At 50.2% G+C, this 26084-nt stretch overlaps 1 protein-coding gene across 2 annotated transcripts; it reads right to left on the bottom strand.

The window, feature by feature from the left end:
* Positions 1 to 454: 454 nt before the first annotated feature.
* rhoaa (ras homolog gene family, member Aa) lies at positions 455 to 24321 on the bottom strand. 2 transcript variants are annotated; one of them, XM_063035276.1, is made up of 5 exons: positions 24174 to 24321; positions 20576 to 20738; positions 4092 to 4212; positions 2052 to 2182; positions 455 to 1024 (listed from the first exon to the last, which is right to left on the bottom strand). In XM_063035276.1, the coding sequence occupies exons 2-5, from the start codon at positions 20729 to 20731 to the stop codon at positions 851 to 853; spliced, it is 582 nt and encodes a 193-aa protein (XP_062891346.1). In that variant the 5' UTR covers positions 20732 to 20738; positions 24174 to 24321; the 3' UTR covers positions 455 to 850. The 2 variants fall into 2 exon arrangements, with proteins under 2 accessions (XP_062891346.1, XP_062891347.1); XM_063035277.1 differs by having other exon boundaries at positions 20576 to 20733; positions 24174 to 24298.
* Between the last annotated feature and the right edge of the window lie 1763 nt (positions 24322 to 26084).

Genomic DNA, 26084 nt, shown 5'->3' with positions numbered 1-26084 from the left:
GGTGAGTGGCACACTGCAATCCCAGCCGGGAACTGTGGGAGCCCAGCGGGGCACAGGGAACCTGCCAGCAGTCCCGAGGACTTGTCCACAGAAGTTCCGTCCTTCCTCCACCCCCTTCCGATAAGGCAGCGGCAGAAATAAAGAGATATCCACCCCGTCTTTCCCCGAGCGTCTATTCAGTCAGCTGCGGTTCTGAACAGAGCCCTGATCGAGGAGATGGGCAGGCACAGACAAGAAGCACGTGCTTCTTTTGCTCGTGAGGAAGGGCCTCAGGCAAGCAGGCCTCGAGGAGGCAGAGTTTCAACTACCAGTGCCCAGCTGAATGGGAGGGGTGGGAGAGAGGCGGCTCGATTCCTGGGCTCGGCTGTACCTGAAACCACTGATCTGTGAGCTCGCCACGGGGCTGGTGGTCCAGGGGAAGGGAGAGGGGGCTGGGGTCCAACAGGATTGCCGGAAAACCAAGCGACTCAAATGAAAGGAACATTTAAAAAGAAAATTCCTTCACTAATTCGGTGGGAGGCAGGACACAAGTGTAGATGATTAAAATCTGGTGAAAGATGGTGGGGAATGGGGGGTGAAAGATAGGAGAATGCCGGTGGTGGGTGGGAAGGGAGTGAAGGGGGAGGAAGAACAGGAAGAGATACAAGATGAAGAGGAAGGCAAGGAAGGAGATGAGATAAAAGGAGGGGGAGAGAAAAAGACGAGAGAAAGAGGGAAGGGAGAGAGAGCGAGAGTGAAAGATGGTGAGTACAGAGAGAGAGAGAGAAAGAAGGAAGAGACACAGAAAGACGGTGGGTACGGGCGGGGGGGTTCAGGATGCTGGTAGATCCCTCTCAGTGCTGCAGCAACTTCACAGCAACAGGCACGGGCTCCTGCTTTTGGTCTTCTTGGCTTGCAGGGCTGCGCGTGTGGCCAGCTCGAAGACCTCGCGCACCCCCTCTTTCGTCTTGGCAGAACACTCCAGGTAGCCAAAGGCGTTGATCCGGCTCCCTATGTCCTTCGCTTCGTCTGGCTTCACGGGCTCCTGCAGGAGGGGAGGGGAGGGGAGGGTAGAGTGAGGGGTGAGAATCCTTGCTGCCGCCCGAGGGAACCTCCAGTTAGCCGGTGTCGGAGGAGGTGGGACTGAGATGCAGAATCGAGAGGCTGTGGGAAGTAGGACACCACCAAGGTGGGAAATGGGGAGTGGGGATGAGGAACAAGCTGCCTGAGGGAGTGGTTGGGGCCAGTACAATAGGATCTTTGAAGAAGCAGCTGGACAGGAACACAGAGCGATATTGGCCGAAGGTGGGAAATTGGGACTTACGGCTGGGCACTGTGGTCAGCACGGAGTGATATTGGCCGAAGGTGGGAAATTGGGACTTACGGCTGGGCACTGCGGTCAGCACGGAGCAGATGAGTCAAAAGGCCTGCATCCGAGCTGGGTTGTTCTCTGACCCAGTGTGGAGTGAGGGTGGATCAGGGGGCCGGGGGCGCGAAGTGGGACAAGCAACAGGACAAGATAACAGCGAATCTGTTATCCACAAGACATTGGAGGAGAAATAGGCCATTCAGCCCATCTACACTGATCTGTCATTTGATTATGGCTGACCTATTATTCCCCCCAACCCCATCCTCCTGACTTCTCCCTGTAACCTCTGATGCTCAGAGTAATCAAGAACCTATGACCCTTTCACTTTAAATATACCCAACGACTTGCCTTCACAGCTGATCGTGGCTTCCACAGGTTCACCACTTTCCGGCTGAATAAATTCCTCCTCATCTCTGTCCTAATGGACGTCCCTCTTCCGATCTGTGCCCTCTGGTCCTAGACTCCCCCACTATAGGAAACACCCTCTCCACAGCCATTCTGTCTAGGCCTTTCAGTATTCGGTAGGCTTCAATGAGATTCTCCCCCCCCCCCCCCCTCAGTGAGCACAGGCCGAGAGCCATCAATTAACCCTTTCACTCCCAGGATCATTCTCGTGGACTTCCTCCGGACCCTCTCCTAACTACTCCCCGCCCATGGCCACAGAACAAACCTCTCCCCCACCTCCTCTTCCCTTGCCGCTCACCTGCTTCATCTTGGCCAGCTCCCTCCGTGTGTGCTCGTCCCCCCGCAGGTCCTTCTTGTTCCCCACCAGGATGATGGGGATGTTGGGGCAGAAGTGCTTCACCTCCGGGGTCCACTTCTCCGGAATGTTCTCTGCCCAGGATGAGACAGACAGCGGCAAGTGTTAGTTAGGTCACAAGGGTGGCAGGGAACTGGTATGTCTAGAAGTGCAGGAGGTTATAATCAGCAAAGACTAAAAAAATATATTAACCGCGGGTGTCGGAAAACTAAAATTATCACCAGGATAGGCTGTTGAACAGGGTGCCTGCTCACCAATCGGGTCAGTTATGGAACTGAAGGCTCCAATGCACAGGATCGCAACAGGGTCGTAGATCAGCCAGCTCTATCACCATTGAAGACATCTTCAAAAATCCACTCTCAATAATTCAGGAACAGCTTCTTCCCCTCCGCCGTGAGATCTATGAACACTACCTCACCACTCCTCTTTTGCACTCTTTTTTGTAACTTATATAATTTGTATGTCTCGTACTGTGTGGCTGATGCAAAAGACAAATGCAATGTTAGCATTTATTTCGAGAGGACTAGAACGTAAGAGCAAGGATGTGATGCTGAGGTTTTGCCAAGGCACTGTTCAGACTATACTTGGAGTACTGAGAGCAGCTTTGGGCCTCTCATCTAAGAAAGGATGTGCTGGTCTTGGATGGTCCAGAGAAAATTCACAAGAGTGATCCCAGGAATGAAAGGATTAATGTATGAGGAGCTTTGGGCCTGTATCTGCTGGAGTTTAGAAGAACTTTGGATCTCATTGTAACCTACTAAATATTGAAAACCTAGATAGAGTGGATGTGGAGAGGATGTTTCCTACAGCACAGCCTCAGAATAGAGGGATGTCCCTAATGAACAGAAATGAAGAATTTCTTTAGCCAGAGCGTGGTGAATCTGTGGAATTCATTGCTACGGATGGCTGCAGAGACCAAGTCATTGGATATATTTAAAGTAGAGGTTGATTATTAAATTCTTGATTAGTCAGCGTGTCAAAGGTTACGGGGAGAGGGCAGAAGAGCAGGGTTGAGAGGGAGGAGTAGACTCAATGGGCTGAATGGCCCAATTTTGCTCGATGTCTAGAGTCTTCAGCTCCCTTTTATTTCACACAGTGGTAGGTGCCTGAAACTGGTTGCCAGTAGAGGTGGTGGAAACAGATATGACAGTGTTTAAGAGAAAGGCTTGTGAACAGGAGGGACATGGATTATGTGCAAGGAAATGGGATTAGTTAGATTGAAATTGTGGGCCAAAACAACCTATTCCTACGCTGGACCTTTCTACGTTCTCAACAAGGAGCAGGAATTGAGCTGGAAGGATGCCACGATTCCTCCTGAGGCCACTTGGCCCATTGAGACTACGCCCAGTTCACAGAGCAATCCAAACAATCCCTTCTCCTCTCACTGCCATGAAATACATCTTCCCCCCCCACCCCAGATTACCCCCTCACCCAAATACAATTAAAAATACTAAAGTCAGCTTTATTGGTCATGTGTATATTGAAACATCGTTTGCATCAGCCACAAGTCCAAAAGGTGCCCACAACCTACTAACATTAACCCGCACGCCATTGGGATGTGGGAGAAAACAAAAATAGCTGGAGGAAACCCACGTGGTCACAGGGAGAACACACGAACTCCTTACGAACTGAACCCCGGTCGCCGAGCACGGGCTGAGTAAAGCTTTGCACTAACTGCTACTCATTTTGCCACCTGAGAACATCACCCGGATGTGGGGGGAAAATGGCGCCCATCTGGGTGGAGGGCGTAACCCATATGGACACAGCAGGACATGCAAACTCCACACAGACAATACTCTGCAAGGCACCACTTACCGCACTCTAGAAACCTACCACAACTTTAGGCTTTTGCCAGTCCTCCTCCCAAACCTCCTGCAGGTTCCTCCCCCCCCCCCCAGTGAAGGCCCCACATCTGGGCACATGATGCCCACTAGAAACCTGGCAGTGTACGAAGCTCGAGAGGATAATAAAGATGATGCTTACCTAAACTGTCAGGGCTGTCAATGGAAAAGCACATCAAAATCACGTCTGTGTCAGGGTAGGAGAGAGGCCGCAAGCGGTCGTAGTCTTCCTGGCCAGCTGTGTCCCAGAGGGCCAATTCCACCTGAACAGGTACACAAGACATGAGTCGTTACAAGCCCCAAAACCCAATACCACTGCAGTCAGAGAATTCAGAGGCTTCTAATCAGGTGCCAATCGAGGTGGTGAACAAGAGTCTCTGTGTGGGGCTTGTGTGCACTTTGACAAGGTTTGTATTAATCCCGAGCACAAGGTGGACACAGCCCTCTCCACCACTGACAGCATCTACAGCACCCTCAAGAATATGGCATCCTTCATCAAGGATCCTGTCGACTTAGACTGCATAACTGTAATTCTCTTTGCAGTTTAACAATTTATGTCTGTTAGTATTTAATACACCCACCTATATACATAACTGTTTAGTATGCAGTATGTATATGCAATCGTTCAGTGTCTACCCTAGAGGCTAATATCTCTTGTACGACCTAGAAACTTCTTGGTTCGCCATATTTGAAGAGGGGATATCTGATTGGTTAACTCTTATCTACAAATTTGTACTAAATGTTTCTTATTGGTGGTATAAGGGTCAATACATTGGTTCATCCTTTTCTTCTTTCAGTAATTTTCTGTTCTTTGCACTTAGACTTTTGCATCTCTACGCCTCCAATTTCTTTGTTCTATTAGCACTTCATAAAACATCGAAAAGTTTTACGCCCCATCCTTGACTTGTGAAAGAAATTTGGATCAAAAGCATCAGAATGCATCGATCTCCACCATCTGGGTCGGACCCTCTTCACGTCGGGCAGGACGTACAGGATCCCAAAGTTTTATTCCAGCAGGTTCACTAACAGCTACTTTCTCTGACCTTCAGGGTCTCAAGCCGACCCGCGTAACCTAACCTCGTCTCAGCGATGGAACAACTAGGGAGCACCACTTGCACTACCTTGGACTTGCCTTTGTGTTTACTCCCTGCAGTATGCAGTAAAGCGGGGGGGGGGGGCACACCTTTTTATGAGAGCATGAGCCTAAACTGGCGAAAACCTAAAACATTTCTCTCACGTGCCACGGTCATTTTGAGCAGAGATTATCACTGACTGGAGAGCCAAGGATAAGAGGGCACAGCCTGGGAATACAAGGATGTGCCTTTAGAACGGAGATGAGGAAATACGCAGTACTGTATTTGTCAACAAGGAGCAGAGAGCGAGTTTGTAAACCTGGCAGGAGCAAAGGATAATGGGAATGGCGAGGGTGGAGCACCATGGATGGAGAGTGGGACAGCTGGCAGAGATGGAGTGCCAGGGCGGGAGTGCAGACCACCAGGCAAAGTTCATTTGATTCTAAACAAGTGATTTATTGATCATTACAGAATGTCTCTCTGGTGCTTCCCGCTCCCTCCCCTCTCCCTTCCCCTTTTGCCACCCACCATTCCCTCTCCCTGCCCGCTTCCCAGTCTCAGTCCACAATAGAGACCCATATCAGAATCAGGTTTATCATCACTCAGATGTCATTACTACAGTATTGAGCAAGCGGAGATAGATCAAAATAAATGAAACATTTTAGAAAATCTATTAAAAATTGATAATTAATCTTTAAAGAGACAATTGAAAAATAACGTTTTCTGAAGATGAGATTATAACCTTTGGTGCATTTTCACGACCGATGGGAAAATGGCCACGCTTTGCCACTGTACTCATGATGACAGAAGCTCTGTATCTGGCTAGTACTGGCATGTTTGAGAAGTGTGCACGTAGCAGTCGTTCCGTTATCAAGTCTACGCCTCCTGTTCCAGACAAAACGCATCATCCAATGTCATATGTTCTCACAATTGTCTCGCTGGCGCCAAGTCCGCATGAGAGGTTTCCTGTGGAAACATCTCACTGGCCTCATTTGCTGTTTTATTTGGCATTAAGGATAATCATTACGTACATTTTTATTATTGGCTGGCTCCACTGAGGGGCACTGTTGCTTGCCACGTGCCAACAAAAACTTTGCGCGTGCTGTCTTGAGCACACGTGCCAGAGTTTTGCTAATCCTGCACCAAGGTCACGTTTTTGTAGTCTCTTTTAAGATTAAAAGGTAAAGATGAGTTTTTTTTGTCACACGTACATCGAAACATACAGAAAAGCACTGTTTGTGAAAGGTGTGCTGGCTTCCTGCGCCAACACAGCACGCCCACCACCTGCTAACCCTAACCTGTACATCAATGGAACGTGTATCATTCATCTATTGAGATACCGCGTGGAGAAGGCCTTTCCAGCCCTTCAAGCTGAACCCTCGGCTAATCACAGGGCTAATTCACAATGACCAATTAACATACGAAGTGATGTATCTTTGGACTGTGGGAGGAAACCGGAGAAGCCGGAGGAAACCCAAGCAGACACAGGGAGACCGTGCAAACTCCTTACAGACAGCGGCGGGAATGTGGGAGGAAACCCAAGCAGACACGGGGAGACCGTGCAAACTCACTGCGAGTGAGAACTGAACTGCAATCGCTGATAGCCAGCGCTGTAAAGTCTTATGCTAACGGCTCACTACACCTCTCATTTGTCGGTCTCTTCAAAATAAATTTATCACAGTACGTATACCACCCTCAGATCCATCCTGTTGCAGGCATCCACAGTAGAACACAGGAAAACACAATCTTTGAAAATTTACACAGAAAGACTGACAAAAACTACTGTGCAAATGAAAACAAACTGTACTCGTACAAAAACAAATAATAATAAATAATACAGAGAACATGAGTCGTGGAGACGTTGAAAGTGAGCCCATAGGTGAGAGAAGTTATCCACACTGGTTCAGGAGCCTGATGGTTGAGGGGTAATAACAGTTCCTGAACCTGGTAATGTGGGACCTGAGGCTCTACTAACTCCTTTGCAAGAAGAGCACGGTCTGTATGGTGGGGGTCTTGACGATGGACGCTGCTTTCTTGTGACATTGCTTCTTGTAGATGTGCTCGGTGGTGAAGAGGGTTTTGACAGTGATGGACTGGGCTGTATAACTACTTTTTGTAAGGCTTTTCCGATCTTAGCCACTGGTCTTTCCATACCCGGCTGTGATGCAATCAGGACTGTGCATCAATAAGTTTGGTAAAGTTTTAGATGACATGCCAGACCTGTGTAAGCTTCTAAGAAAGACGCTGCCATGTCTTCTTTGTAATACGGCACTTACGCGCCGGTGACAGGACAGGATCCTCTGGCATGATAATGCCAAGGGATTGAAAGTTACCAACTCTCTCCAGCTCGGATTCCCTGGTGAGGCCTGGCTCCTGGACCTTGGGTTTCCTCCTCCTGAGGTCAACAACAAGCACGTTGGTTCAGCTGAAGCAGAGTGAGAGGCTGCTGTACGTGGCTTTGTACAGTTTAGATTCTGCGTGCTGTCTGTACCTACACACCAGTAATGCTGCTAAGTTTCAACACCGCACCCTCGCTTCACCGTAATTGTGAACACAATAAAAAAACGACCCAACAATCTCCTGCAGGATTGTGGCCACGGCAGGGACCAATGTCGAGTTTGCAGAGGCCCGCTGAGCCAGTTACCCATCCACCAGGGTTTACAAACAGTGGGACAGGGTTTACTGGCTCTGGTCACCAGGATCGACCTCGCTGTCGGGAGCCAACAGCAGCGGTCACTCTCTGACCAGCTCCAACACCGGGACTCAGGATTACACCCAGTACCATGAGTACCACCACCTCTCGTCTGACACAGCCACGCAAGCCCTGTCAACTGAGAACAGCAATAAGCCTTCAGCCCACTGTGTTTGTACTGAACTCGATCCACCTCCCTCCATTCACTTCATATTTAAAGATTAGCTTTATTTGCAACACGGACATTTAAACGTACAGTGAAATGCATTGTTTGCATCAACAAGCAACACACCCACAAGTGTCACCACACATTCCAGCATCAACGTAGCATGCCCACAATGTTCAATATAACAACATCATAACACATCCGCGACCAGCAGAACAAACCCCTTTCACACCCTCCCAAATCTTTACACACAAGTCTCCAACAACTTCAGGCCTCCAACCTCCAGTCTCTGGCCAGACTCACCCACTACTTTCAGGCTTACTGACTCTGTTCACTAACCTATCATCGAGTTTCCTACCTGCAGTCTCTGCCCGGACTCACACATTACCCCCAGGCACATAGTCTCTGCACGGACTCACACACTACCCCCAGGCACATAGTCTCTGCACGGACTCACACACTACCCCCAGGCACATAGTCTCTGCACGGACTCACACACTACCCCCAGGCACATAGTCTCTGCACGGACTCACACACTACCCCCAGGCACATAGTCTCTGCACGGACTCACACACTACCCCCAGGCACATAGTCTCTGCACGGACTCACACATTACCCCCAGGCATACAGTCTCTGCACACACTCACACACTACCCCCAGGCACACAGTCTCTGCACGGACTCACACATTACCCCCAGGCACACAGTCTCTGCCCGGACTCACACATTACCCCCAGGCACACAGTCTCTGCACACACTCACACACTACCCCCAGGCACACAGTCTCTGCACGGACTCACACATTACCCCCAGGCACACAGTCTCTGCACACACTCACACACTACCCCCAGGCACACAGTCTCTGCACGGACTCACACGCTACCCCCAGGCACACAGTCTCTGCACGGACTCACACACTACCCCCAGGCACACAGTCTCTGCACACACTCACACACTACCCCCAGGCACACAGTCTCTGCACGGACTCACACGCTACCCTCAGGCACACACTCACACACTACCCCCAGGCACACAGTCTCTGCACACACTCACACACTACCCCCAGGCACACAGTCTCTGCACGGACTCACACACTACCCCCAGGCACACAGTCTCTGCACGGACTCACACACTACCCCCAGGCACACAGTCTCTGCACGGACTCACACACTACCCCCAGGCACACAGTCTCTGCACACACTCACACACTACCCCCAGGCACACAGTCTCTGCACGGACTCACACACTACCCCCAGGCACACAGTCTCTGCACGGACTCACACACTACCCCCAGGCACACAGTCTCTGCACGGACTCACACACTACCCCCAGGCACACAGTCTCTGCACGGACTCACACACTACCCCCAGGCACACAGTCTCTGCACGGACTCACACACTACCCCCAGGCACACAGTCTCTGCATGGACTCACACACTACCCCCAGGCACACAGTCTCTGCACGGACTCACACACTACCCCCAGGCACACAGTCTCTGCACACACTCACACACTACCCCCAGGCACACAGTCTCTGCCCGCTCAGACTCCACATGATATCGAGCAGTGGTCGAAGGCACTGGATACCGCGAAGGCTATGGGCCCAGACAAATTCCCAGCAATAGTCTTGAAGACTTGTGCTCCAGAACTTGCCACACCACTAGCCAAGATGTTCCAGTACAGCCACACCACCAGCATCTACCCAGCAATGTGGGAAATTGCCAGGGTATGTCCGGTACACAAGAAACAGGCCACGTCCAACACACCCAACTACCACTCTATCAGCCTACCCTCAATCATCAGCAAAGTAAAGGAAGTGCTATCACACAGCACCTCCTCGGCAATAACCTGCTCATGGATGCCCAGTCTGGGTTCCAACAAGGCCGCTCAGCTCCTGACCTCATCACCTCCTTGGGCCAAACATGGACCAAAGAGCTAAATACCAGAGGTGAGGTGAGAGGGACAACCCTCAACATCAAGGCAGCATTTGGCTGAGTATGGCATCATGGTGCCCTAGCTAACACCGAATCAATGGGAATTAGGGGAGAAACCCTCCACTGGTTGGTGTCATACCTGATACAGAGGAAAATAGTTGTAGTGGTTGGAGGTCAAACATCTCATCCTCAGGACATCACTGAAGGAGTTCCTCAGGAAAGTGTCCTAGGACCAACCATCTTCAGCTGCTTCACCAATAACTTTCCTTCTACAACAAGGTCAGAAGTGGGGGTGCTCGCAGATGACTGCACAATGTTCTGCACCATTCGTGACTCCTCAGACAGTGAAGCAGTTCATACCCATATGCAGCAGGTCCTGGCTTGGGCTGACAAGTGGCAAGTAACGTTGGAGCCAAGCAAGTGCCAGGCAATGACCATCTCCAACAAGAGAGGCTCTAACCATTGTCCCTTGACATTCAGAGTCACCACCATCACTGAATCCTCCACTCTTTACATCCTGGGGGTTACCATTGACAGGAAACTGAACTGGTCTAGCCACATAAACACCATGGCTACCAGAGCAGGTCAAAGGCTAGGACTCCTGTGGCGTGTAACTCACCTCCTGACTCCCGGAAGCAAGTCCACCATCTAACAGGGCTCAGATCAGGAGTGTACTCGCCTGGGGGAGTGCAGCTCCATCAAAACGCGAGAAGCTTGACACTACCCAGTATAAGGCAGCCCACTTGATTGGTACCCCTTCCACAAGCATCCAATCCCTCCACCATCGACAGACAGTTGCAGCAGTGTGTACTATCTACAAGATGCACTGCAACAACACATCAAAGTTCCTGAGGCAGCATGTTCCAGACCCACAATCATCTAGAAGGCCAAGAACAGCAGATACCTGGGAACACCACCACTTGGAAATCTCCAGTCATTCACCATGCTGACTTGGAAACATATCGCCGTTCCTTCATTGTCGCTGGGTCAAAATCATGGAACTCCCTCCCTAACAGCACTGTGGGTGTACCTACACCTCAGGGACTGCAGTGGTTCAAGAAGGCAGCTCATGGGCAACTAGGGATGGGCATTAACTGCTGGCTTGGCTGGCAACGCCCACATCCCGTAAATGAACAAATTTTTAAAAAGACTGCTGAGGTTGCTGGTCCTATAAATAGGTTAGAAATGCACCCTGCAAAAGCTCCCAAACGATGTGGTTGTGACTGAGGCACTGGAGAAACTGAAAGACTGGCGGATGAAATATTTAAATTCATTACGCCACAAGAAAGCAGCACTTGTTATCGAGGACCCCCACAATCCAGGCCATGCTCTCTTCTCATGACTGCTATTGTGGAGGAGATACAGGAGCCTCAGGCCCCACACCACGAGGTTCAGGAACAGTTATCACCCTCCAACCTTCAGGCTCCCAAACGAGCGTGGCTAACTTCACTCAACTCAACGCTGAACTGACTCCACAACCTATAGACTTGCTTTCAAGGACTCTCCCACTCATTCTCAGTATTATTTATATTTGTTTACTTTGTACTTGCACAGTTTGTCTTCCTTCGCACATTGATTGTTTGCCCATTTTGTGTGCATTTTTCATCAATTATATTGTATTTCCATGTTCTATTGTGAATGCCTTCAAGAAAGGAATCTCCAGGTAGTATATAGTGACATACACTCAGTGGCCACTTTATTCGATACCGAAATGCAACCCAGTGAGGTCTTCTGCTGCTGAGAGACACAGGTCAGTGTACCTACCTCCCCTGAGAGGGAGAGGCTACTGAGTACAGGAGTGGAACCTGGTGTGGCCTTCTGCTGCGGTCGCCCATCCACTTCAAGGTTCAACATGTTTCGTGCGTGCAGAGATGCTCTTCTGTGCATCACTGTTGTAATATGTGGTCATTTGAGTTACTGTCATCCTCCTGTCAGTTTGATCCAGTCTGGCCATTCTCCTCTGTCCGCTCTCATTAACAAGGCGTTTTCACCCACAGAACTGCTGCTCACTGGATGTTTTGTGTTTGGGTTTTTTGCACCATCTTCTGAAAACTCTGCAGACTGTTGTGTGTGAAAATCCCAGTTTCAGATCAGCGGTTTCGGAGATACTCAAATCACCCATCTGGCACCAAAGTTCAAAGTAAATTTATCATCAAAGTACATGTATGACATCACATACAACCATGGGATTAATTTTCTTGCAGGCAAGCTCAATAAACACATAACAGAATGAATGAAAGACTGTATCAACTTGGGCGTTCAACCAATGTGCAAAAGACCACAAACTGCGCAAATACAGAAATAAACAATAATAAGTAAATACGTAATAAATAGAGAACATGAGATTAACAGTCCTTAACAATGAGTCCCCACTGGTTGTGGGAACATTCCAATGTTGAGGTGTGTGAAGTTGAGTAAAGTTATCCCCTCTGGTACAAGAGCCAGATGGTTGAGGGGTAATACCTGTTCCTGAACCTGGTGGTGTGTGTCCTGAGGCTCCTGTATCTTCTTCCTGATGGCAGCAGCGAGAAGAGAGCATGTCCTGGGTAGTGGGGGTCCCTGATGATGGATGCTGCTTTCCTGCAACAGCGTTTCATGTAGATCAATCATTGCACGGTCAAGGTCACTTCGATCAGATTTCTTCCCCGTTCTGATGTTAACTCTGAACCTCTTGACCATGTCTGCATGCTTTGATGCATTGAGTTGATTTATGACTGGATGATTAATGAGGTGTAAAGGTGAATAAAGTGGCAACATGCTTGGAAAGTAAATTCACTTTGACCTTTAATCACAAGAAGCAGACATCCTCTTGGAGACACTCTCAGAGTCATTCATCTGGAGAATTCACCAGGATGGGACACGACTGAAGGGCTTGAGTTAAGAGGGTTGGGAGCTGGGGAAGGAGGCTGTGGGGTAACATTATAGAGGTGTACAAATCCCAGAGAGGCAGAGAAACGTGAATAGCCACAGTGCTTTGTCCTCCTCTCCAAGTTCAGGAAATCGGGAACTAGAGGGCACAAATTTAAGGTGAGGGGGAGAGATTTAAGAGGACCCTGAGGTGGGATCCATTATTAAGGATCTCTATGAGCCAGGTGGTGGGGTGGAGATACATCTCTACCAAAGGAGGTATAAGGCTATACCCTCCACTAGCCTGCAGATCACCCCTGGGCAGGGTGTAGCACCTGCTTAAACCCCCCCACCCCCCGATTAGGTTCACGTAAAGCCATGGGAGCAGGTGATGGCCAGTCGTATGAGCAGCCGACACATATCACAAGTCCTGGTTATGTGACCGCTGATGCCAGAAAGACTATCTTTGAAGAATGTTGATAATGGCTGGGGTCACCCGCCTGGTAAAGACACTGCCCAGAAGCAGGCAATGGCAAACCACTTCTGCAGAAAAATTTGCCAAGAACAATCATGGTCATGAGACCAGAATAGCCCACATCACACAACACATAATGATCAGCCAGGACCTACTCTCTTCTCGTCACTACCATAAAAGTGGAGGATACAGGAGCCCGAACACTCAGTGTTTTAGCAACACCTTCTTTCCTCCACCATCAGATTTCTGAACGGACGAATAACTAACCTGTGAACATGAGCGCACTAACTTTGCTCTCATTTTGGACAACTTACTCAATTTAACATCATTTGAATATTTCTTAATGAAATTTAGACCATCAAAGGAGCAGAACCAGGCCATTTGGTCCATTGATTCCATACTGTCATTTCATCATGGCTGATTAATTTCCTTCAACCCCATAACCTTTCAATCTTTGACTAAACAAGAACCTACCAACCTCTGCCTCAAATACAACCAATGATTTGGCCTTCACAGCCGCCCATGGCAACAACTTCCACAGATTCACCACTCCCTGGCTGAAGAAAATCCCTCCTCAACTCTCTTCTAAATGGACAGCCCTCTACTCTGAGGCTCCCCACAATAGGAAACATCTGCTCTATCTAATTCATAGTACTGCAATGTACAGTGGCCCTAAAATAACAAATTTGATGCCATACGTTAGGTCAGTGATAATAAACCTGATTCTGAACAAGTTTTTCCACCCAGAGGGTGGTCGGTGAATGGAATGAGCTGCCACAGGAAGTGATTAAGGCAGATACCTTAACAATGTCGATAAGTTATTGGATAAGTGCATGGACAGGAAAGGTTCAGAGCAGGGGTTCCTAACCTGAGGTCCATGGATAATGATATTGGTCCATGGCATAAAAAAAAGGTTGGGTACCGCTGGGTTGGAGGGATACGGGCCAAACATAGGCAAATGGACCATGCTCAGACAGGGTTGGCAGGGATGAGTTGGGCTGAAGAGCTCGTTTCCGGCTGTGCGAGTCTTTGTATAGCAGAATATCACGCGCTTCACAGGAGTGGCACGCAAGTACAAGTTCAGGCTCAGAGTCACAGAATCTGACAGCAGGGAGTCGGGCCAACTAATCTATGCTGACCACCTTATCTGCCCGACCAACTCCACTTCCCCATTTGTAGTTAGCACTTTGCTTTACAGCGCCAGCGACCTACAAGAAGTCTGTGTGTTCTCCTGTGACCTCCAGTTTCCTCCGGGTGCTCCAGCTTCATCCCACATTCCGAAAAGTTAGCTAGGTGAGGGTTAGTAAGTTGTGGGCATGCAATGGAAAGCATAGCAGCACTTGTAGCTGCTCCTAGCACCAGCCCTACTGATTTCATCTGACGCAACCACTCATTTCACTGTATGTTTTGATGTACATGTGACAACTAAAGCTAATCTGTCTTTATCTTCAAGCTTCTCAACGTCTATCACATTCCTGAAGGAGGGAAAGTAACAACCAACGTGCGGGAGGGGATTCCAAACCAGATGCTTAGAAACTAATAGGTTGACTGAGAAAGCAGGAGAGCAGGAATCTGTGATGTACAAGGTGGGGGGGTATAGAGACCGATGCCAGAGGCAACCCCGCAGTGGCTGACATCAGGGGTTTCCAAGCACCGAGTGTCAGGAACAGGAGCTTTAGCCCCAACACCACCAAACCCAGCTGAAGGCAGACTCCACATCCCAGTGTTACACAGTGACAGACCCGTCCCCACCGGTACCGTACCCCAGTGTTATAGTGACAGACCAATCCCAACCGGTACTGTACCCCGGTGTTACACAGTGACAGACCCGTCCCCACCGGTACCGTACCCCGGTGTTACACAGTGACAGACCCGTCCCCACCGGTACCGTACCCTGGTGTTACACAGTGACAGACACGTCCCCACCGGTACCATACCCCACTGTTACACAGTGACAGACCCGTCCCCACCGGTACCATACCCCGGTGTTACACAGTGACAGACCCGTCCCCACCGGTACCGTACCCTGGTGTTACACAGTGACAGACACGTCCCCACCGGTACCATACCCCACTGTTACACAGTGACAGACCCGTCCCCACCGGTACCATACCCCGGTGTTACACAGTGACAGACCCGTCCCCACCGGTACCGTACCCCGATGTTACACAGTAACAGACCCGTCCCCACCGGTACCGTACCCCGATGTTACACAGTAACAGACACGTCCCCACCGGTACCGTACCCCGGTGTTACACAGTGACAGACACGTCCCCACCGGTACCATACCCCGGTGTTGTACAGTGACAGAGCCATCCCCACTGGTACTATAACCTAATGTTATAGCGACTGATCCATCCCCTGGAGAGGATTCCTAATGATAGTACGTTGAGTTATCAAACACTACACACATACAATCTTCCAATCGTGACAACTTATTTTCTGGCCTAGTCCCAGCGACCTGGCCCAGGACCACAGCCTTTCATACCCTCCCATCCACAGACCTATCCAAGAGTCTCCTAAATGTTACAGTTCAACCTGCATTTGCCACTTCCTCTGGCAACTCATTCCACACTCACACTACCCTTTGAGCAAAGAAATTCCTTCCCATGATCTCCCTAAACATTTCGCCTTTTACCTTTAACCTATCACCTCCTGTCAGCACAGTGCTGAGTCATACAAAAGGACTGATGGATTGGGAAAAAGGCATTCCCTCTGCCCAGCCCAGCCCACACCACAACCCACATCCTGACATCCGTTTACAGCCTGGAAAACCCTGCTGCTCTGGGGTACTGGTGAACAATTCAAATTCAGCCAGCTTACCCCAGGGCAGGCCCGTCCACTCCTCAAATACGCGATGGCAAACCATCTGCAGGATACTCTTGCCGTGCTACCTTGCTGAACCTAACACTGCCCCGAGACCAGCCTTGCAAACACACTCTTCGGCCGAACTCCAGAGTCCAAGGGAACGTAGCGATTAGTGCATTGCTATTACGGTTTGGGGCGGAATTCCATCCCGGCACCGTCCCCACATCCCCCACCATGGGATGCTCTGGTTTTCCACCATAGTCCAAAGACTTACTGGGTGGGTTAATTGGTAATGGCGTTTTGTCCCTTGGTTAATCTAGGGTTAAGTCAGAGGTTGCTGGGCAATGTGGCTCAGTGGGCCAGCAGAGGTGATTCCGCTGTATCGCTACATAACGGGTGCTGCCATGGCGATACGCATCTACACAAGGTGGTGTAATACGCCCCTTCACTCCATTAGCCTTGGGTCACCCTTGGGCAAGGTATAGCACCTGCTTAGTCCCCCCCCCACCCCATTCGGGGTCAGAAGCCATAGGAGCAGGTGGTGGATGGTCGGATACCGCTGGTGCACATCACAAGTCCCAGTTATACTATCACTGACTCCAGACAGACAACCTCTGAAGAGTGCTGATAATGGCTGGGGTCACCTGTCTTGAAAAGACACTGCCCAGAAGGGGGCAATGGCAAACCACTTCTGTCAAGTTGCCAAGAACAATCATGGTCAACCGCCTACATCATATGACAAGGCACCTAATGGTGATCATTATTAGAGTAAAAATAAAAATACTGCTGCCTTGTGGCTATTGTGTGGGAGGAGACTGGCAGTTAAAGCAGGCTGCAAGTGTAGGCACCTCCCCTCTCCGAGCACACAAGATTGCTTGGCTAAACACGGCTCCGACGTCAATTACAAATTAGCCAACAACACCACTGTTGATGGGCTAACCAGAAGTGGAGATGAGTCAGCGCACAGGAACAAGAGGGGACACCTTTGAATGGAGCCACAACAACCACCTCTCACTCAGAGTCAGTAAAAATGAGACGAGAATTATTGACTTCAGGAAGGGGAAGGAGGGTGAACGTGTGCTAGCTAGCCTACGTGGGGGGGGGAGAAGAGAGGAAATCGGTGGTGGAAAGAATCAGCAGAATTGTTGTGTGTTAAAACATCAGCTGATCTGTCTTGGGGCCAGCACATAGATGCAATCACAAGGAAGGCACGCTGGCATTTTTACTTCCTTTGGACGTAAGGAGGTTCAGCTCGTCACTCAACACTAAAAACCTTCTATCGGTGCACTGCTCAAGAAGGCAGCATCCAAAGACCCACATCATCTGGGCCATGCCATCTTCTCGCTGCTCCCAGAGGCCATAGTCTGGCCATTCTCCTCTGACCTCGCTCATTAACAAGGTGTTTTCACCCACAGACAGACCCGTCCCCACCGGTACCGTACCCCGGTGTTACACGGTGACAGACCCGTCCCCACCGGTACCGTACCCCGGTGTTACACGGTGACAGACCCGTCCCACCGGTACCGTACCCCGGTGTTACACAGTGACAGACCCGTCCCCACCGGTACCGTACCCCGGTGTTACACGGTGACAGACCCGTCCCCACCGGTACCGTACCCCGGTGTTACACGGTGACAGACCCGTCCCCACCGGTACCATACCCCACGGCCACTCACTGGATGTTTTTTGTTTTTCATACCATTCTAGGGCAGGGGTTTCCAACTTGGGATGCGCAGGTTAAATCAGTCCATAGTGTTGGTCCATGGCATAAAAAAGGTTGGGAACCCCTGCTCTAGAGAGTGTTGTGTGAAAATCACAGGAAATCAGCAGTTTCTGAGATACTCAAACACTGACAATCATTCCACAGTCAAAGTCACCTGGATCACATTTCTTCCCGCAGTCTGATGTTCGGTCTGAACAACAACTGAACCTCTGGACCATGCCTGCATGCTTTGATGCACTGAGTCGCTGCCACGTGATTGGCTGGTGAGAAATTTGCAGTAACCAGGTGTACCTAATAAAGTGGCTATTGAATGTATGCTTCTCTTATGAATGTTCTCTCTCTGATGCTATGTGCCTACAAGTAAGTTCTTCGTTCTACCTGTGCAGGCACGCAGTTGCATGTGTAACAATGAAGTCCGCTTTGATTTTGTTGACAGTTAATCCATCAGAGAACACTAACTACAGCACTGGAAAAAGGCGTATTGCGAAGTTAATTATGCTAATGACAACTAATTCCTTGTGGCCACATGCCATACGCACCCATCCATTCTCTACATACTCGTGTCAGTCTGAAAGCCTCTGTTATCTGCCTCTACCACCGCCCATTCCAGGCACCCACCACTGTTTAACATAAAAACTTGCCCCTTCCACACATTTTCTCAAGCTTGCCCCTCTCGAAACCCTCTACTACAAGACATTTCAACCTGGGGGGGCAGGGGGAGTTGACCGTTTATTCCCATTCATAGATGCTGCCTGACCTGCCGAGTTCCTCCAGCATTGCGTAGGTGTTGCTCTGGGTTACCAGCATCTCTTGCGTTTAGGGCTCTGTACTCCCCCGTGATCTCATAAACCTTCATCAGATCTTCCCCCGCAGCCTCTGCCGTTCCCCAGAAAACAACCCAAGCTTGACCAGCTTCCCCTCGCTGCTCATGCTCTGTAATCCGGGCAGCACCCTGGTGAACCTCTACGTCACCCTTCCTGGCAGGGGTGACCAGAATGGTGCACAATCCTCCAAGTACAGCCTAATCAAGGTTTTATACAGCTCCAACATGACTTCCTGATGCTTACAACGCTGGACAACAAAGATTTGGCTTCCTCAATACTTTTGGGTGTATCTTATGGATTTAGGGCTGCCCATCATGAAAATCACGATGAAACTTCCCTATCACACAGTTAGCGCTTTATTTTCTAAAAAAAAAATCACCGATACTTGTGATTTCAATTCATAATTCAAGTCGATTAAGGAAGGCATCTTTGTTGGGCTGCAAATCAAACATTTCAGCAACAAAAGGCAGTTTGAAGAACGTCCAGTGAGACTGGAAGACATTCAAGGCTGCTGTTGAACAATTTTCTTGGCACCAGGCTATGTACAGCTGGCCGACAACATGCTTCAAGCATACAAAACCATGAAGTGCAACATGTCATTAAAGATTCATTTTCTGCATTCCCACTTTGACTTCTTCCCTGCAAATCTTGGCGCTGTCAGTGACCAGCATGGTGAAGGGTTTCACCAGGACATTGCGGTCATGGAGAAACGGTATCAGGGCAACTGGAATCCATCAGTGCTGGCTGACTATTGTTGAGAAGCCTCAGACACTGAGCACAAACGAGAACCATCAAAATACTTTAGCTTTGTTGAACTATTTCAAAGTGTCAGCACCATTATGCAATTAAACGCATTATATTCATTAAAAGTTAATTTCTTGTTTGTCCAAATTCCTACATGGTACAAGTAGTCTGAAATTATATTTGTGTTCGGCTTCAAGCGGTGTATCGCAAACAAAAAAATTCTGAGGAAGCAGCACTTCTGAAGGAATTTGTTGTCCAGTATAATCAATGCCCCAACTGATGAAAGCAAGCACTGTATCCTATTTCAACACCTTATCTGCTCGCGTGTCCACTTCCGAGGAAGTAATGCTGCCCCAGACTCGACTGTCCACTCTTATCTGAGTTTTACAATCTTCAGCCAGCTCCACCCTCAGCCTCCGCCATTCCTGAGAAAACAACCCACGTTTGTCCAATCTCTTCCTGCAACACGTACCCTCTGAATTCAGGCAGCCTTAATTGAATGCAAAACTCCAGAGGCAGCCCAAGCAGAGTTTTATGAAGCTGCTCACCTCTTCTTTGAGATTCACTTTGGAAGGTCAGAATTGAAGGCATTTTAACGGTAGTTAATGGCAGGATTCTTGGCAGTGTGGAGGGACAGAGGGATCTTGGGGTCCATGTCCATAGATCCCACAAAGTTTTCCTGCAAGTTTATAGGATGGTTACGTTGGCGTATGGTGTGCTGGACTTCATTAGCTGGGGAAATCGAGTTCAAAAACCGTGAGGTAACGTTGCAGTTCTGTAAAACTCTGGTTAGACTACACTTGGGAGTATCATCTCGGCTGCCTCATGATAGGAAGGTTGTGGAAGCTTTAGAGAGGGTGCACAGGAGATTTACCAGGATGTTGCCTGGATTAAAGAACATGTCCTATTAGGATCGGTTGAGTGAGCTTGGGTTTTTCTCGTTGGAGCAAAGGAGAATGAGACGCGACTTGATAGAGGCGCATAAGGGAAGGGGCACAGATCGAGTGGACAGCCAAAGACCTTTTCCCAAAGTGGAAATGGCTAGTATGGGGGGGGGGGGGGAAGAGAGTATAATTTTAGGGAAATTATATTGGAGGAAAGTGTAGAAAGATTGGAGAGTGGTCGTAGAGGCAGATACATTCGGGACACCTAAGAAACTCTTAGGTGGAGGTCACTGTAAGACAGAAAGGTTTCATTGATGGCGGAGTAGGTTCAAAGGTCAGCAGAAATTGGCTGAAGGGCCTATACTGCGCTGTTCTATGTTCTTGAAATCAGTGCCTCGATTAACAAGGGGAAAGAAGCCACGCGCCTTCTCCACCATCCGTGGAGCTCAACCACACACCTGCTTCCCGTCCACCTCAATGTCCGCCACGTAGTTCTCGAAGACGGTGGGCACATACACCTCTGGGAACTGGTCCTTGCTGAAGACGATCAGGAGGCAGGTCTTGCCACAGGCTCCATCCCCTACGATCACCAGTTTCTTACGGATGGCTGCCATTGCTGTGCTGAAAGCCAGGGGAGAGAAAGAGAGGAACAGTGAGCCCAGGGAGGGTTGGAAAACTACTCCAAACCAAGTTCCAGACACCCCACCCTACCCGCCTGGGATAACAGCGAGCTGACATTGTGACGGTGAGTATTAAAAGGATTAAGGATCAGGTTTGTTCGCCATATATGCTTGCACGTTAGGAATTTGCTGTGGACAGGGCAACTCCCCTATGGACAGTCCCATCCGGTAAAAACCGAGAGCTACAGAAAAGCCAACTGAAGCTCCAAAAACTTCATCCTTGGGAGAGGGAGGATCTTCACCTCCAAGACACCACGATGGATTTCACCTGGGCCCAACTTGAAAGACTGACCCAGGACAGATGACTCTGGCGAGCTGTTGTTAGCAGCCTTTGCCCCAGTAGGGGTGATGGACTTAAGGAAGGTCGGGTGAGGGAAAAAAAATTAATAATTAAGAATAAAGAATTATGCACAGTAAAAGTTAAAGGTTACAGTATGAGACTCTGCATACAGAAATATCAGCACGTATTTACAATGTAAACAAGCTTATAAAAAGTGGTGTAAAGTGTTTACAGTGTAATGATAGAGGGGGCGGGGAAGGTAACTAAAATGGTTGATCAGATTAACTACCCGAGGAGGGAGAAACTTAAGATAGCGTGAAGTTTTCGTCTTAATAGCCCTATAGGACCTTCCGGAAGGCGACACACACAAAATACTGGAGGAACTCAGCAGGTCAGGCAGCGTCTACGGAAAAGAATAACCAGTCGACATTTCGGGCCGAGCCCCTTCGCTGGGTGGGTGGTGTCGACAATGATTTTTCCCACTCTGGTCACATACAAGTCCTGCAGTGGTGGTGAACTGCGGGGTCCCAGATTGGCTGTTCAATCTATTGCTTCATTGCAAATCCCACGTCAGTTCTAAGACTAAGGAATTGATCTGGACTTCAGGAAAGGGGATTTGGCAGAACACAAAGGACTTTGAGATTTGGTATGTCACTAAAGACTCCAGCAAATGTCTACGAATGTCCTGTGGAGCAGGTGGTCATTTAACATTTGAACAGCACAGGACAGGCCCTTTGGCCCGGGGAAAAAGACACGACGTCTGAGGAGTGACCTGGATCCGCTCCCATTTACCTCCCAGATCGACAGCAAGTGGCACTTCACTGGCTCTTCACTCAGCCCTGGGTGTGGGGAGGGATGGCAAACCAGCAGGCGGGTGTTGTACAGAGATAGCCGGTGGCTGGTATCTTGTCAGAGAACGTCAAGGGAGAGAGACAGGCAAACAGGGTAGAGGATTAGGAAGATGTACTTAAGCCAGTTGGTGAGACACTGAAATCGAGATCTGTTGAAGGGTCTTGGCCTGAAACAACAGCTCTTGACTCCCCTCCATAGATGCTGCCTGACCTGCTGAGTTCCTCCAGCATTCTGTTTGTGTTACTCAGACTGCAGAGACTGGTGGATCAGGTTTGTGCAGCGGTACAGAAGCTTGGCGCTAAATGGTGCCTCTTTGGAGCTGGCAGACGCTGAAGGCAACGCCATTTTTTAGCACCAGGCTTCTCAAAACAACTCCTCAACCCCACTCTGACATCTGGTGCCACCACACCACTGCAACTGTACAATCTCCCCCAAATCTCAGGCCACGCATCTCTGCCAACACCAGCCCCGCCCCAACTCCACAGAGCACCGCCACCCACCAGCCGGCCTCTCTGTCAATCCTGAAACCCAGAGATGCCCTTCTGATCAACCAACATCCCCCGACCCAGGAAGATGCAACCAGATCTGCTCCACAGTCCACCCCACTGACCCCAACCCCAACATCCCCAGGACCACTGTTCCCCACAGCTGTATCCCATATTAATCCCACACTCCGTCCCCAAGCTGTTTGGGAAGGGTTAGGCTGGAAGGGTCACAGGACTAGAGGGAACTATGGGACTAGGAGGTAGCAATCCCCTCCTCCCCATGGCTCTTCTGCTCCATCTCCACTCCCACCCAGAATCCTTCTCCAACCCCATCTCTCCGATCCTCTCCTGTTGGCCCCATGGCCGGCTCCTTCCTGCACCCCGCTCCACTTGTCCGTCCCTGGCTCACTAGCTTACCCCTCCCCTTCCTTTCCCAACCCACTACTCCTACCCTCCCCTTACCCCCACCTCCAGTCATGCCACCACAAACCCTTACACTCACAGCTTTGTCCTTTACCCCTCCAGATCCAAACCCTCTCTCCACTAATCTCTTCCCCCTCCTGTCCCTCGACCCTTCTTCCTGTTTCTCCCTGCTCTCTCTCCCCAAGCTGACTCCTGCCCCAACACTTTTATGGACCAATTCAATTTAGTTGCCCACCCGATCCCCCTATCTTTATTCCCACACTCTCCTTGTCCCCTCAAACCTATTCTCCTTTCCACACCCTCTCATCCATTGTACTCACCTACACCTGACCTACTCCACTCCCACTATTCCCCATCTCCTTCCCCAGCACCCCTTTCCCTTGCCTTCCCTTCCTCTAGCCCCTCAACCTCCTCCATGCTCTCCCCATTCCCTCACCTCTCCCCTACACCTTTCTTGATCCCCTTCCTCTCCTCATGCTATCCCTTATTCTTTACATCCTCACTCTCCCTCCCACTTCCCCCACATCCCCATGGCCGCTCTGCCCACCACCAGCCACTATCCCCTCTGCCATTAATGGCAAACCCCTTTACCTCCCCCAACTCCCTCCCTGTCTCATCTCCATTCTGTGTCCACCCAACTACTCACCGTCATCACCACCCACAAACCACTCCCAAGCCTCCCCATCAACACTAGCCCAATCCCTCCTCTCATTCTTCTCTCCTCTCCCCTCCATCACTCCTTTGCCCCACCCTCCCTCTCCTTCCACTCTCCTCTTCCCCGTCCCCCACTCACTCATTCCCATCCCCTCTCCCTTCCCCCACTTCCCCCTCCCCTCCCCCGACCTCCTCTCTCCCCTCCCCTCCCACGTCCCCAACTCTCCCCTTCCTTCCCCCGTCTCCCACCCTTCACCTCTCCCTCCCCATCCCCCTCTCACACCCTCCCTTCCCCTCTCCCTCCCCCTCACACACCCTCCCTTCCCCTCTCCCTCCCCCTCTCACACCCTCCCTTCCCCTCTCCCTCCCCCTCTCACACCCTCCCTTCCCCTCTCCCTCCCCCTCTCACACCCTCCCCCTCTCCCTCCTCCTCTCACACCCTCCCTCCACTCTCCCTCCTCTTCTCACACCCTCCCTCCACTCTCCTATGCCCACTCCTTTCCTCTCCCTCCTCACACTCCCACACCTCCCCTCCCCCTCCCCCACGGTCTTCTTCCTCCTTCATCAGCCTCCCCCTCCCTTTCTGCCACCCCTCCGCGGGCCCTGTGCCACACCCCGCCCGCAACGACCTACTCCCTAGGAGTCGGCAGCCCCCTCGCCCGCCGTTCCCCCTCGGCCTCACCTCCCCTACGCCAATTCTCGATCTTTCCTCAAACTTTCTCTTCAAGGGCCGCCACCAGCCTCAACCGGCCTTCCTCCGCCCGACTTGGATTGACGCGACCGCCGGGCCAATGGGCGACCGGCGCGCCCGCGGCTCCTCCAATGACGCGCAGCGACGGTGGGGAGCTGGGCGGGACGTCCGGCAACGGCGCGCGTCAAGCTTGGTTGCGGCTGAGCCACGCCTTGAGGAAGTGGTGAGGAGTCGGAGAAAGGGGGATGGGGGTAGAGGAAATGGTGCAATTGTCTGACCCCCCCTCCGTACCACCACCACCGACCAATCAGTGGGAACCACTTCCTCCTCCGCGCCTGCAGAGGGCGCGCTGCGCTGGAAGTGGCGCCGAACTCCCGCTGCAGCCAATGGGACAAAGACAGGCGTAGCGTACGATCCCTCTTAAAGTTTATTCTTACATTTATGCATCCAGTTTAATGCAAAACTTACACGCAGCATGTAAACAGGAATCAGTAATATGCGCGGCATCCCATGCGGGCATGTCATGATGTTTGTTGTTTTGTAGCATCAGTACTGTACAATACATAATACAAAACTCTTAAGTTACAAAAATAAATATATACAGGACTGTGTATATTCATAGCTAGGGTGCTTTGGACTTTCGCTTAGTAGAGTCATAGAGTACAGCACAGAAACAGGCCCTTCAGCCCATCCAGTCCTTGTTGAACCACTTAACTGTCTACTCCAATCGACTTGCACTGGGACCATAGCCCTCCATACCCCTCCCATCCATATATCTTTCCAAACTTCTCTTAAACATTAAAATCACGCTTGCATGCACCTCTTGTGCTGGCAGCTCGTCCCACACTCCCATGTCACACTGAGTGAAGACGCTCCCCCCTAGTGTTCCCCTTAAACTTTTCAGCTTTCACCGTTAAGCCGCTGTGTCAGGCCTACCCTGGCTGGTCCTACCAAAGTGCAACAACTTGCACTTGTCTGCATTAAGTTCCATCTGCATTTTTCAGCCCCTTTGTTCCAGCAGGTCCAGATCCGTGAAGCCATGGTAGCCTTCCCCTTGGTGTCATGTGCAAATTTGCTGATCCCGTAACCACATTTTCATCCAGATCATTGATATAGATGGCAAACAATGACAGGCTCAGCGCCATTTCCTCTGGCACTCCACTGGTCACAGGCCTCCAGCCAGAGAGGCAACCATCTACCACCACTCCCTGGCTTCTCCCACAAAGCCAATTTACTACCTCATGCTGAATGCTGAGCGACTGAACCTTCTTGACCAAACTCTCATGCGGGACCTTGTCAAATGCCTTGCTAACATCCACTGCCTTGGCTTCATCGACTTTCCTGGTAACTTCCTTGAAAAACTCTACAACTGGTTGGACTCGACCTACCATGGACGAAGCCATGCTGACTATCCCTAATCAGTCCATGTCTATTCAAAATCTTATATATACCCAGTCCCTCAGAATACCTTCCAATATCTTTCCCACTACTATAGACCATAAAACCATAAGATATAGGAGCAGAAGTAGGCCATTCGGCCCATCGAGACTGCTCTGCCATTCAGTCATGGGCTGATCCAATTCTTCTAGTCATCCCCACTCCCCTGCCTTCTCCCCACACCCTTTGATGCCCTGGCTAATCAAGAACCTATCTATCTCTACCTTGAATGCACCCAATGACTTGGCCTCCACAGCCGCTCGTGGCAACAAATTCCACAGATTTGACACCCTCTGACTAAAGTAAAATCCCCACATCTCAGTCCTAAATGGACATCCTTCAACCCTGAAGTAGTGCCCTCCTGTCCTGGACTCCCCTACCATGGGAAATAACTTTGCCATATCTAATCTGTCATTCGGAATGTTTCTATGAGATCCTCCCCTCATTGTCCTGAACTCCAGGGAA

This window comes from Mobula hypostoma, chromosome 28, assembly GCF_963921235.1.
Source record: "Mobula hypostoma chromosome 28, sMobHyp1.1, whole genome shotgun sequence".
NCBI classification, from domain to species: domain Eukaryota; kingdom Metazoa; phylum Chordata; class Chondrichthyes; order Myliobatiformes; family Myliobatidae; genus Mobula; species Mobula hypostoma.
The sequence above is the reverse complement of the archived record's forward strand: the minus strand, read 5'-3'. Positions and strand labels throughout refer to the sequence as shown.

Coding starts and splice junctions, on each gene's coding strand:
- rhoaa (XM_063035276.1), bottom strand. CDS start 20,731: ATGGCAGCCATCCGTAAGAAACTGGTGATCGTAGGGGATGGAGCCTGT. Junction 2,183..4,091: donor TGACAGCCCTGACAGTTTAG/GTAAGCATCATC, acceptor CATCCTGGGCAG/AGAACATTCCGGAGAAGTGG. Junction 1,025..2,051: donor AGCTGGCCAAGATGAAGCAG/GTGAGCGGCAAG, acceptor CCCCTCCTGCAG/GAGCCCGTGAAGCCAGACGA.